Genomic DNA, 12,400 nt, shown 5'->3' on the forward strand with positions numbered 1-12,400 from the left:
AGGGAAGGGACGGAGAGGGGGGGACAGAGGGACACCCAAATAAGAGGACACCCAAAAATAAGAGGACACCCAAAACACCCCGGAGGACAGAGGGACACCCAAAAGCACTCCTGGGGACAGAGGGACACCCAAAAACAACAGAGGGACACCCAAAAACACCCCCGGGGGACAGAGGGACACCCAAAAATAACAGAGGGACACCCAAAAACGACAGAGGGACACCCAAAAATAACAGAGGGACACCCAAAAACACCCCCGGAGGGGACAGAGGGACACCCAAAAACGACAGAGGGACACCCAGGAACACCCAAAAATAACAGAGGGACACCCAAAAAAACAGGGGACAGAGGGACACCCAAAAATAACAGAGGGACACCCAAAAACGACAGAGGGACACCCAGGGACACCCAAAAACACCCCGGGGACAGAGGGACACCCAAAAACACCCCCAGGGGACACAGGGACACCCAAAAACAAGAGGGACACCCAAAAACAACAGAGGGACACCCAAAAACACCCCCAGGGGGCAGAGGGACACCCAAAAGCACTCCTGGGGACAGAGGAACACCCAAAAACCACAGAGGGACACCCAGGGCTGAGTTCACTCAGCTGGGATTTCAGCTGCCAGTAAAGCTCTCCGTGCCTGCAATATTTAACTTGCTTTATTATCAAATTCCGACTGTTTACATCTGTCATGTCAACGAGAGATGCCACAAACTACAAAAAAAAACCCAAAAAAAAAAAAACCAACAAAAAAAAAAGGATTGTGCCACGTTGCAAGTTCCGATGCAAAAAACCCGGTAAAATGGTGCTTTTTTTTTTTTTTTTTTTTTTGTGTCACCCGTTAAAAAAAGGACTTAAAATTTATATTTTTTTTTTTTTACTCCAGAAAAAAAGCAACTGGGGGTGGGGGGGTGGTGGTTTGGTTTGGTTTGGAACACCTTTACATCCAGTCAAAAATTCAGATGGTTAACGAGAAACAGAGAGAGAGAGAGAAAAAAATAAAATATAAATTGTAAAATAAAACAAAAAAAAAAGAGAAAAAAATCCAGAAAAAGCCCTGGTTGTTGGAGAGATTTAAGGGGGGTGGGGGCTCAGGCGTTGCGGTCGATCCGCACGTCGATCTCGCGGCCGCGCAGCTGGATCCCGTTCATCATCCGGCACGCGCGCTCCGCCACCTCCGGAGACTCGAACCGCACCACCCCACAGCCCTTGGACTTGCCGTTCTCCATCTTGATGTCGGCGTAGAGCACGTGCCCTGCGGGGGTGGAGGGGGTTGGATGAGACACAGGGTTGGGATTTGGTAATTGTGGGATTGGGGAGTGGGAAGGGACACGGTGATCATCCCCCAGCGACACCTCCCACTATCCCAGGGTGCTCCAACCTGGCCTTGGACACTCCCAGGGATGGGGCGGCCACAGCTTCTCTGGGAAATCCATCCCAGCCCCTCCCCACCCTCCCAGCCAGGAATTCCTTCCCAATATCCCATCTAAATTTCCCCTCTTTCAGTTTGAAGCCATTCCCACGTCCTGTCCCCTCATGCCTTGTCCCAGTTCCTCTCCAGCTCTCCTGGAGTCCCTTCAGGCTCTGGAAGGGGCTCTCAGGTCTCATCCGCAGGATAAACCCAACCCAGACATGGAAAAGGGGGAAAAAGCTTTGGGAAAGTAATTCCCAGGTGTTCCCTGGGTTAGGAACTGGCCATATATTCCTATTCATTCCTCCCAGAAATTACCAGGGGAAAAAAAAAAAAAATCACTTACCACATTCATTGAATTTATCTTTCAGCATTTTCCATGTAAAATCAAAAGGCAGCTGTGGAAAAGAGAGGAACAAACCATTACTGAGGCTCTGCTGAACCATCTGCAAGCATTCCCAACTCCCAAAAATCCCGGGAGAGCCAGTGAGAGAACCACAGAGTGCTGGGTCCTCCAGGAGCTCTTCTCCTGGGAAGGGAAATCGGCTCCAGCTCCCAAAATTTGGCAGCATCCAAAGGAAAGGCAAGGAAAAAGGCGGGAAAGAGAAAAGGGCGGGAAGGGCAGGGAAAAGGGAATAAAGGAAAGGAAAGGAAGGGTAGGAAGGAAAGGAAAGGAAGGGTAGGAAGGAAAGGAAAGGAAGGGTAGGAAGGAAAGGAAAGGAAGGGCGGGAAGGAAAGGAAAGGGCGGGAAGGGCAGGGAAAAGGGTGGGAAGGGCAGGGAAAAGGGCAGGAAGGAAAGGAAAAGGGCAGGCCAGAGCAGGCCTCACTCACGTTTCTCACGAAGATCTGACAGGCTTTCCGGGCCACCCCCGCCGCGGGGCCTCCGGTTCCTCCCAGGGGCCCGGCGAAGTTGCCGGCGAAGTTTCCCCGCTCCATGTCCATGGGCCTCTCGAAGTTGCTGCCCATGGCCAGTCCCATGCGCTCGATGCCCGCCGCCATGCCCTGCCCCATGGGCGGGCCCATCCTCTCCATGTTGGTGGCTCCGATGCGCTCCAGGCCCATCCTCTCCATGCCGGCGGCTCCCATGCGCTCGATGCCGATGCGCTCCATGGGAGGGGCCCCGATGCGCTCCAGCCCCGCGGGCATCCTCTCCAGGACCTGCCCCATGCCCGCGCCCATCCCGGCGGGCACCATGCGCTCCAGGCCCAGGCCCATCCTCTCCATGCCCGAGCCCATGCGCTCCACGCCCGCGCCCATCCTGTCCATGGCGCCGCCCACGCGGTCGATGGCGGCGCCCATGCGGTCGATGCCGAAGCCTATCCCGGAGCCCATCCGCTCTATGCCGGAGCCCATCCGCTCCATGGCCGGGCCCATCCTCTCCATGTTGGGGGCGATGTGGTCGATGCCCAGCGGGGCCATGCGGTCGATTCCCGAGCCCATCCGCTCCACGTTGGAGCCCATCCGGTCCAGCACCAGCCCCATCCTGTCTATCTCTGAGCCCACTCTCTCCATCCCGTGCCCCATCCCAGCGGGAATCCTCTCTATTCCTGAGCCCATACGATCAATGCCAGGCGCCATCCTCTCAATCCCAGGAATGCTGGCGTTTCCACCACCTGGAACACAACACAGAGGCCATCAGGAATCATTCACAGACAAAAAAAAAAAACAACCCTCACCACCTCCTCAGATTCCTGAAATAATTTCTCCCTGCCTGGAGCAGGGATTCTGGCTGCTCTGGAGCCAGGCTGGGAGAGTTCACCTGGAGAAGGGAAAGCTCCAGGGAGACCTGAGAGCCCCTTGCAGGGCCTAAAATGGAGTCTGAAACTCCCATTTCCCAATGTGTTCCCATCTGCCTCCTGTTTGGTTCTGACCCAACTCCTCCAGCAAATATAAGTAAAATATGTAAAATATAACATAAACCATTATTATAACACATTATAACTCATGATTTTTATGTGCAGCAAATTGATTTCCTGTACTCACCTATCCCTCTCTCCAAGGTCTCTCCAAAACTTCGGGACATTCCCATTTCATTTCTTCCAAACTCTCTTTCAAATCCTCCCCCCATGGCACGATCCATCTCTGGAAAGTGGAATTGGGATGTTCAGGGGGGTGTCAAGGATGGAATTGGGAAGCTCAGGGGGTTTTAAAGATGGAATTGGGAAGTTCAGGGGGTCTCAAGGATGGAGTTGGGAAGTTCAGGGGGTTTTAAAGATGGAATTGGGAAGTTCAGGGGGTCTCAAAGGCTCCTGAGAGATTTTAACACAAGAATCATTTTTAAAGATTCCCAGTAAGGGAGCATTTTGTGGTGTCTTCACAAGTCTAAAACCCCAAGGAAGAGCAGGACTCATCCCAAATATATCTGAAGCTCTGGAAAAGCCTTTCTGCTGAGCACAGAATCTTTGGGAACCAACCCCTCACAGCAGCATCAATAAATGACTTATTTTGCACAGCTCGGAGGCCATGAGCGATTCAGGGACACTTCTGTCAGCTGGAAAAGCTTCCAGGTATTCCCAAATAAAGCTGAGAAGAGGGATACACTCCCAAGGAACACAGAGGAAGGGGTTGGACACACAGAACTCCAATGCCTACCAGTCATCCTGCCCATGTTCATCCCGGCTGGGAAGCGCCCGATGTTTTCCATGGCACCGAAGGGACCTTCCATTCCTATTAAAAAAAAAACAACAAAAAAAGAGATTTTCCAGGGATTCTTTAGCAAAGCATTTCAACTCCACGCTGCAGGGATGAGACAACTCTGTGTGGCTGATTCCCAGAGCAGAATTTGGACAAGTCACTCTGAAATCAGGGAATTACAGATGGGGTTGGGTCGGGAGGGACCTTCAGGATCATCCAAGTCCAGCTTGTCAACAACAGAGCTTTGAGATCCCCTGAACTTCCCAACTCCATCCTGGAGACCCCCTGAATTCCCCAATTCCACCTTTGAGACCCCCTGAACTTCCCCAACTCCCCCTTTGAGACCCCCTGAACTTCCCAACTCCTCCTTGGAGACCCCCTGAACTTCCCCAACTCCACCTTGGAGACCTCCTGAACTTCCCAACTCCATCCTGGAGACCTCCTGAACTTCCCAACTCCATCCTTGAGACCTCCTGAACTTCCATGTTTGAGACCCCCTGAATTCCTCAACTCCACTATAAAATCATGGAATTACTGAGCAGGTTGGGTGGGGTTGGAAGGGATCTTAAGGCTCATCCAACCCCCCAGGGATGTCACTCCTAAATTCAGGAGGCCCCTGATCGTGTTTTAAGGGATTATCAACCATTCCCACACACCTCCCAGCACTTTTAACACTCAGAAAAAAAAAAATCAAATATATCAAATTATTCCTAAATTGGTGATGATTTCCCAGCACCCAAATCCCTGCCAGACACACACACACAAAAAACTACAAAAACATATCCAAAAACCCCAAACCACAGCTTACCTCCCATTTTATTCATTCCAAAGCCCATGCCTTCCATTCCCATGCCTCAAAACAAAAGAGAAAGTTTTTATATAGCAGATGTCACTCTACAAATTCCAGAAAAAAAACCAAAAAACCACCAACACAACACATCCAAGGGTTTTATTTTTTTTTTGGATTGAAGAGCTTACATGGGATAAACTCTGAGGAGATTCCAACATTCCTTGTCAGGGAAAACAAACAAAAAAATCAATAATAAAAAAATCAAGCAGCAAAGGGATAAAAAAAAAACCTCCAAACCCAAACCAAAACACCCCATTGGAATTTAGAAATTGAAAAGCTGAATGTGTGCTACTGGTTTTTTAGTTGTTTGTTTTTCTTTTTTCTTGGTTTTAAGGTGGCTCTTTTGAAACTTGCCCTGTGATTTCACCAGATCCTACGGGAAGATTTGCTAAAAAAAAAAAATATAAAAGCCCACACTGGTTGAGTGTTTGGAAGGAGTTGACAGGTGGTGGTTCTCAAAAGTGGAATATTTAATATTTGCAGTGTCTGCTGCTCGTGCTCAAGAGTCAGGAAATGAGAGCTCTCTGTCTGTGTGTGTTGACCCCTTAAAAAGTGGCTTAAAAAAATTATATATATTAAAAAAAATAATAAAAAAATAATAAAAAAATACGGTTAAATTCAAATTTCCATGATCAAAGCTCGAGAAAAACCTCTGTTGGCTTTCACATTCCTAAGGTAACTCCAGCTTTTTTTTTTATTATTATTATTATTTTTAATTTAATTTATTTTTTTGTGGGGGGGAGGCAAAACAAAGCTAGCTACCTTCTACACAGCTTAAAGCTCTCATGAAACAAAAGCATAGGAGTAATCTTCTTACCTCCAGGTCCCATGTTGCCCATTCCCATGCCTTTGTTTAAATGATTTGCATCAATAGGTTGACCTCCAGGTCCTAATCCCATGCCAATACCACCAAGACCATCTGAAGAAAATATTCAGATATCAAAAAAGCCTTCTTTCCATAGTTTGACAAGACAGCAAGTTTTACTCTTTAAGTAAGTGAAACTCTTTTTTTTTTTTTATATTCTCCAAAAAATAATAATAATAAAAATATTAAAAAAATAATAGTAATAATAATAATAATAATAAAAAAGAAAGCTTGCTGTGTCCCCCCCCTTTTTGGGGTGTGCACTTAAAGCGTGTGAGTGGGGAGGAAATGGAGAGTGGGTGTGTGTTGAAACAGGTTCAAAACCAGCTGAAATGAGGAGGGTTTTGATCCTCCATTTCCCACCTGACTGGTTGGAAGCTGACTCCTGAAAAAAACAGCTGGCTAGAGCACTGCTTGGGTTTTGGTGCAAACTCCTCGAGCTAAAGGGAGAGTGGAGAGTGGGCAAATTTGGGCTGAGGGGTCTGCTAAAACAAACCCTGGCACGAGGGATCACCCTCGGATGGGCAAACGGGTTCCTTTCCCCCACCCTTTGGCGGAGAAGGATTGAAGCAATAAAAATAATAATAATAAAAAAAAAAAACTAAGGAAAGCTCTGGTTCTGACAGCCACCTCTGGAATTCTGAGCACACAGCCAGCCTCTTCCCCTGAGCAAACAAAACATGGCAGGAATTTTCCACCTTCCAACCCAATTCCCAAAGGATTCCCCAAAAAGAAAGAAGGAAAAGCCCCCCCACGTTGTCCTGAATTGGGCAGAAAGTTCTCTGCTTGCACTTGCAAATCAAAATTAACAGCTCAAGTGGCATCCTTGGCCTGAGAGGATTCCCTGGTTTCCAGCAGAAACACGGGAAGGGTTTGAATCTTGTTTTAAAACAACACAAGGTCCCCCTTCCCTGCCCCAGTAAAGACCAAAAAAAACATCAAAAACAGGCTTCCAGTGGGATTTTTTCAGGATAATTCAATTGGAACCCAATGGCTTTCTCTTGGAGAAGAGGAATATTGTTAAGAGTGAAAACCATGTGGGGTTTTTAATGTTTTAATGTTGCTGATTAAAGGCAGACACAGGAACTGCACTAATTAAGGGATGGATTGATTGAGGATCCCTAAAAGTCAGCAATTTAGCAGCACACAACAGGTCTGGTCCCCAGGGGGGATTAAACAGAACTGGCTGAATTCTTGGAATTGTAGAATCCCAGACTGGTTTGGGCTGGAAGGATCTTAAAGCCCATCCAGTTCCATGGCAGGGACACCTTCCACCAGGGCAGGTTGCTCAGAGGGATTAAAATTCCACTCACAGCCCCAATTTTGCTGCATTTAAACAAATTCAGGTCAGTGTTCTCCCTGTTCCAGCTCTTCCCTTCCGATCCCAGCTCTCCCTCTTCGATAATTCTATTTTATCCCAGCATGGCTGAGGTTGGAAGGGACCTCTAGAGTTGGTTATCCCAGACCATATCCAGGGATTTGGGGTATTTCCAAGGATACAGACTCCCCAGGTTCTCTGGGCAACCTCACAAGAACATTTCCTCACATTTACATGGAGTCTCTGGTTTTCTACTGTTGTTTTAGACTTGGAATCTTTTAATTAATTCCAGGTTGGAAGGAGCAGTTTGGGACCACTGATTATTTTGAATTTCCAGTCTCCTGTGTTCTGGTCTCTGCCTCTTGCACCTCCAAAAAGAGCCAGGTTCCTTATCCTTTCCATACTTAAATCCACTGGTAAGACCCCCTCCCTTGAGTAATTTGAAGGCCTGGAAGGTTGGTCAGGGAGAATTGACATCAAAGGAGGTGCAGACTCTTCCCTGCCGCCTGATTGATGATGTTTCCAATCAATCCCACCACAAACAGGAGTTTTAGAAGGCACTGGGATTTGAAATCAGGATCTGGAAGCCTTGAGAAGGTGAATGGGATACTGATTTTTAAGACAAAGCTTCGGGTTGTGAGCTGGAAGAAGCATCCAAAAATAATGGGAGCAGCTCTTCTTCACTCTCCCCCCTCTGATGGAGCTGAGGTTGTTTGGATCCCAGTTTTTGCAGTTCCAATCAGGGTCTTTTACTGGGGCTGGGATCAGGTCCCAGTTGGCAAAGAAAAAGCAGGAGATGTTGGATCATGCAGGAAACACTTACGAGGGAGTTGTTGGGGTCTCTCTGGAGGGAAGAAATCTCCTTTGGGAAAGGCTCGTTCGTCCTAAACACAAAACCAGCACGTTAAAAGTTGGGCAAGAAGAGCAAGGAATTCTTCCCTGTTATTTAAAAGTTATAAATTAAACCACAGCAATTTAAAGTTTAGGCAATCCTCACCGGATTTTTTAAATAGTAAAATAATCAGAATTCTTTAGTTAAGATCACAGGGGATTGGGTAAATCACACATTTCCCCCCCCTACTTTGATCCAAGATTCAAACCACGCTTTCCCCCCCCCCCCCCAAATCAGGAGTGGGATGATCAGTTTAAAAAGCAGGAAGAATGGGAATGGACTCACCATTTTGACGTGCATGGGTCTGTCAAAGAGCAGCTGCCCATTGAACATCGCTGGGAGGGGTCGTTAAGGATCTTTGTTCCACTCTGAACCAAAAACCCCCTCAGAAAACCACATTTCTTAAATTACAGGTCCCTGATCAGCCAATATCCTTCATTCTCCAAACCTAAAAAAACTTTGACACCCAAATCTATTGAATTTGAATGTTCAAATGGCTTTCTGCAATTAAAAAAAATGAGTTGAAAACTAAAGTGAAGCTTATTAAGAGATCATCCCAAATGGGACCCCAAACAAGTCAGGAACTTTATCCATTTAAAACAGGAGAGAACAGGGGAAAGTTCTCCACATTTCCAATCAATCCCCACCTTCTAAAGGGTGAATCACTCGTTCAAGTCTTGCTCCAGGTGCACATGCAGGAGGGAATTAACATTCCAACAACCTCTGGGAGGGGGAAGGGGGGATATTTCCCTCCTTTCCATGCCAGAACTATCAGCTGAGAGGTGACACACACAGGGAAATGTCTGTAATTTGATTGTTTTGGAGGGTTTCATTGCTTGGGCAGTGGAAGGACACAGGGAAGGGAGGGTCAAACAAATGGACAATGTGGACCAAAGCCCATGGGAACGAATCCGTGGGCACATGGATTTGTTGTCCACTCATCCTTTACCTCCAGCACAGGAATTCCTGGCAAACCTTTCCTCAGGGTTGTATTTTAATACACATTTCCACATGGGAAGGAGAATCCCCTTTGCTGCCGATCCCGAGCGACAATTCCTTCAAGACGGAATCATTTCCTGGTTTCCTCCGGTTTTCCATCCGCTCCGACTTGACCTCCCTCGACACGGCAACACCCTCAGCTGCCCCACAACCCCTGTATTTCCATCCTGCTGTGTTTGCTGAGGGCCCTATCCCCATTTCCCAGGGTTTCCAAGGATACAGATGGCCTGCACGGCCTCGATGGCCTGTTCGAAGGTGACGGTGCCGATCCCGCGGCTCTTCCCATCCTTGTCCTCCAGGATGTCAGCCCGGACCACCACCCCGGCCATGCTGAACACCTCCTTCAGCTTCTTCCAGCCAACCTTGTAATCCAGCTGGGGAACCAGGGGAATTGGCATTAGGAGACATTTCCAGGGAAAAAACAGAGTTAGCCACTTGGCTTTCCTTCTGTGAGTTCACAGGGAGGGGAGGGAATGGGAGGAGTGCAAAGGGCAGAGTTTTGTCCAAAAATTCAGATGAACAGACACTGGTCTATGGATACAGCTTAATTTACAACTCCCTCAGCACAGGGCACCAGTAACTCACAGATTAAGTGACTACTTGGATTAAAAATCCAGATAAACAGACGCTGGCATTTAAGTACAACCTCCTTGGCACACAGAATCAACAAGACACAGATTAAGTTACTACTCTGCTCAAAAATCAAATTAAAAGACACTCTGACATGTAAGTACATCTTAATTTATAACCTCCCTTAGCACAGGGAATCTGCAAGACACCAATTAGGTTACTCCTTTCAAAAATATAAATCGACAGACACTGGGACATGCAGGTACAGCTGAATTTATAACTCCCTTAGCACAGGGAACCAACAAGACACAGGTTAAGTTGTTACTCTAAATCCAAATTAACAGACACTGTGACATGTAGGTGTCCCTTAATTCATAACTTCCTTGGCACAGGGAACCACCAAGACACAGATTAAGCTGCTACTCTCTTCAAAAATCCAAATTTTTGTAATTTAATTTCTAATTTAGACCCTCCTCAGCACAGAGACTCAAGGAGACAACCACGACAGATGGAGCCAAGCGAGGCAGACCGAGCCCCTCCTCGGTGTTCCCACAGCTCCAGGCATTCCCAATTTCACTTACATTGGCCACGAAGACGGTGCTTCCCAACCTCCCTGCCTGCAGGGCGTGGATGATCTCGTTGGGAATGTTGGGGTTGTTCAGGATGCTGGGTGGGATGTTGATCATGCCGGGGCCGCCGGGGCCGGGCCCGATTCCCATCCCTCCAGCTGCTGCCATCACCTTCTGCATCGCCCTCCTGGCGTGCTCCCCGTCGGGATCCTGCAGGGAAACACACCCTCAGCAAACAGACTGATGTTTTTCGGAATTCTAGTTGTAAAATCCTACTTTTGGTCACTTATTCCTAATCCAGGCCCCCCCCTCACGCTGCAGCTCTCACCTCTTTCACTTTGAGGGGTCTCCCGCCGAGGCTGTGCTTGTTGAGGACCTCGGCCGCCTTCTTCATGCTCTCCTCCATCTTGAACTCCACCACCCTGCGGGGACACGGCACCCCAGGGGGGTTTGGATATCAAAATATACGGATTCACCTCACCAAAATATACAGATTCACCTCACCAAAATATATGGATTCACCTCACCAAAATATACGGATTCACCTCACCAAAATATATGGATTCACCTCACCAAAATATATGGATTCACCTCACCAAAATATACGGATTCACCTCACAGAGAGGGAAATGCAGATGGGTAAAAATGTGGACTTGTGCACATAATATATGGCATGTTAATATATATATATTTATTTTTAAAAATGAACTTGTGTATTTATTAAAATATATGTGATATATAAAGTGTACACATAAATGTACGTTTTTGTTTTTAAAAATGAACTTGTGCACTTAGTAAAACTTGGGGATGCATGTAATCCATAAAGTGTAGACTTATATTTATTTCTAAAAAATGAATTTGTGCACATATTAAAGTATATGGATGCACGTAATACAAACATTCTAAATATATAAATATATAATTAAATAATATAAAAAACTAAAATAGAAACAATATAAATAACGTAAATAGAAAAATATATATTTCTTAAATATAAATAAAATATATATTTCTTAAAAATGAGCTTGTGCACATATTAAAATATAAGGATCAACATAATAGAGAAAGTGTGAATATATAAATATTTACTTCTTGAAAATAAACTGGTGCACATATTAGAATATATGGATTCATGTAATGTACAAAATGTGAACATAAATTTATTTCTAAAAAATGAACATGTGCACATAATATATGGATGCATAAGATATATAAATACATATATATTTCTTTTTAAAAAATGAACTTTTGCATTCTATCTACCCACAGTATCATCCATTTCTACTTGGATTTTGTGGTGCAATGCTCAGTCTGTTCCAGTTAGAACTCTGATTTAACTGAGGGCAAGGTTCAATTTTCTATTCAATCTGAAGGACTAAACCTCGAGTTTAATAAGTAAACTAAAACTTCGGGAGGGGGGATTTGAAGAGAAGCAGAAAACCTCTGGAGAGAATTCCAAAAATACGAGAACATGAGGAGAAAAACCCCCCCAAAAAATGAACTTACGCGCATCCCTGAGGAGCAGATCCCACAGGTCAGGGCCAGGGAGGAGAGGAGGGAAGAAAACAGAGACACAAGTCAGCAAAAACCCCCCAAACACCCCCCAAAAACCTACTCCTTTCCGAGTCAAACCACATGAGCTCGGCCCTGCCAGTGAGAATAAAAATGGAGCCTCAACACAATAAAACCTCCGAGACTTCCAATCCCTAAAAATTTCCCGCCAGAGGCTTAAAAAAAAAAATCTGGGATTTCTCTCAGCCCGAACTTGTGAGTCCCGAATTCTCCTCCGAGAAAAATAAAACCACGCGCTCCATGTGACCTGCACACAAAAAAACCCTACGTATCCATCGCCTTCAGGACGCTCCCAGTTTTCTTTCTCCTTCCCTGCTGGAATTCTGGGCTACGAGAAGGGGAGGGGGGGTTTGACCTCGCTCTGCTGGCCCAGCCAGTGGAGTTTTAATACCACTTTCCCGCTTTTCCAAATGCAGCCAAAACCGCTCGAGTTTTCCAAGCCACGGAGAGAAAATATTCCCGCTCGCTCGCTCTCTAATAATCCACCTGCCACTGGGCTCCAGGGGGGAGGGAGGGAGGGGGGAAAAAAGGGGGGGGAAAAAAAGAGGGGAAAATCCAACAGCCAACGCCAACTGACCGCGGGGAAAACCTCCGAGAACCCAGCCCCAACCTCCTCCCAATCCTCTGCTGGAATTCTGGCCGCTTCCACATCCGCATTCCGCGCCTCCCTGGCTGCCTTTTCCACGCCACCACCACCACCACCACATGGAGATAACA

At 46.6% G+C, this 12,400-nt stretch overlaps 1 protein-coding gene across 2 annotated transcripts; it reads right to left on the minus strand.

Annotated features, from left to right (window-relative positions):
* Positions 1-644: 644 nt before the first annotated feature.
* Positions 645-11,756, minus strand: LOC126643071 (heterogeneous nuclear ribonucleoprotein M-like). 2 transcript variants are annotated; one of them, XM_050321207.1, is made up of 13 exons: positions 11,618-11,756; positions 10,440-10,533; positions 10,124-10,321; positions 9,193-9,346; positions 8,259-8,308; positions 7,905-7,965; positions 5,716-5,817; positions 4,857-4,901; positions 4,007-4,081; positions 3,398-3,496; positions 2,246-3,027; positions 1,761-1,812; positions 645-1,258 (listed from the first exon to the last, which is right to left on the minus strand). In XM_050321207.1, the coding sequence occupies exons 2-13, from the start codon at positions 10,515-10,517 to the stop codon at positions 1,095-1,097; spliced, it is 1,860 nt and encodes a 619-aa protein (XP_050177164.1). In that variant the 5' UTR covers positions 10,518-10,533; positions 11,618-11,756; the 3' UTR covers positions 645-1,094. The 2 variants fall into 2 exon arrangements, with proteins under 2 accessions (XP_050177164.1, XP_050177165.1); XM_050321208.1 differs by lacking the exon at positions 5,716-5,817.
* Positions 11,757-12,400: the final 644 nt, after the last annotated feature.

The sequence above is a fragment of the Myiozetetes cayanensis genome, unplaced genomic scaffold, assembly GCF_022539395.1.
Source record: "Myiozetetes cayanensis isolate MyiCay16 unplaced genomic scaffold, myiCay2020 scf26, whole genome shotgun sequence".
NCBI classification, from domain to species: domain Eukaryota; kingdom Metazoa; phylum Chordata; class Aves; order Passeriformes; family Tyrannidae; genus Myiozetetes; species Myiozetetes cayanensis.

Coding starts and splice junctions, on each gene's coding strand:
- LOC126643071 (XM_050321207.1), bottom strand. CDS start 10,517: ATGGAGGAGAGCATGAAGAAGGCGGCCGAGGTCCTCAACAAGCACAGC. Junction 5,818..7,904: donor GAGACCCCAACAACTCCCTC/GTAAGTGTTTCC, acceptor TATTTTCTTCAG/ATGGTCTTGGTGGTATTGGC. Junction 4,902..5,715: donor GGGCAACATGGGACCTGGAG/GTAAGAAGATTA, acceptor TTTTGTTTTGAG/GCATGGGAATGGAAGGCATG.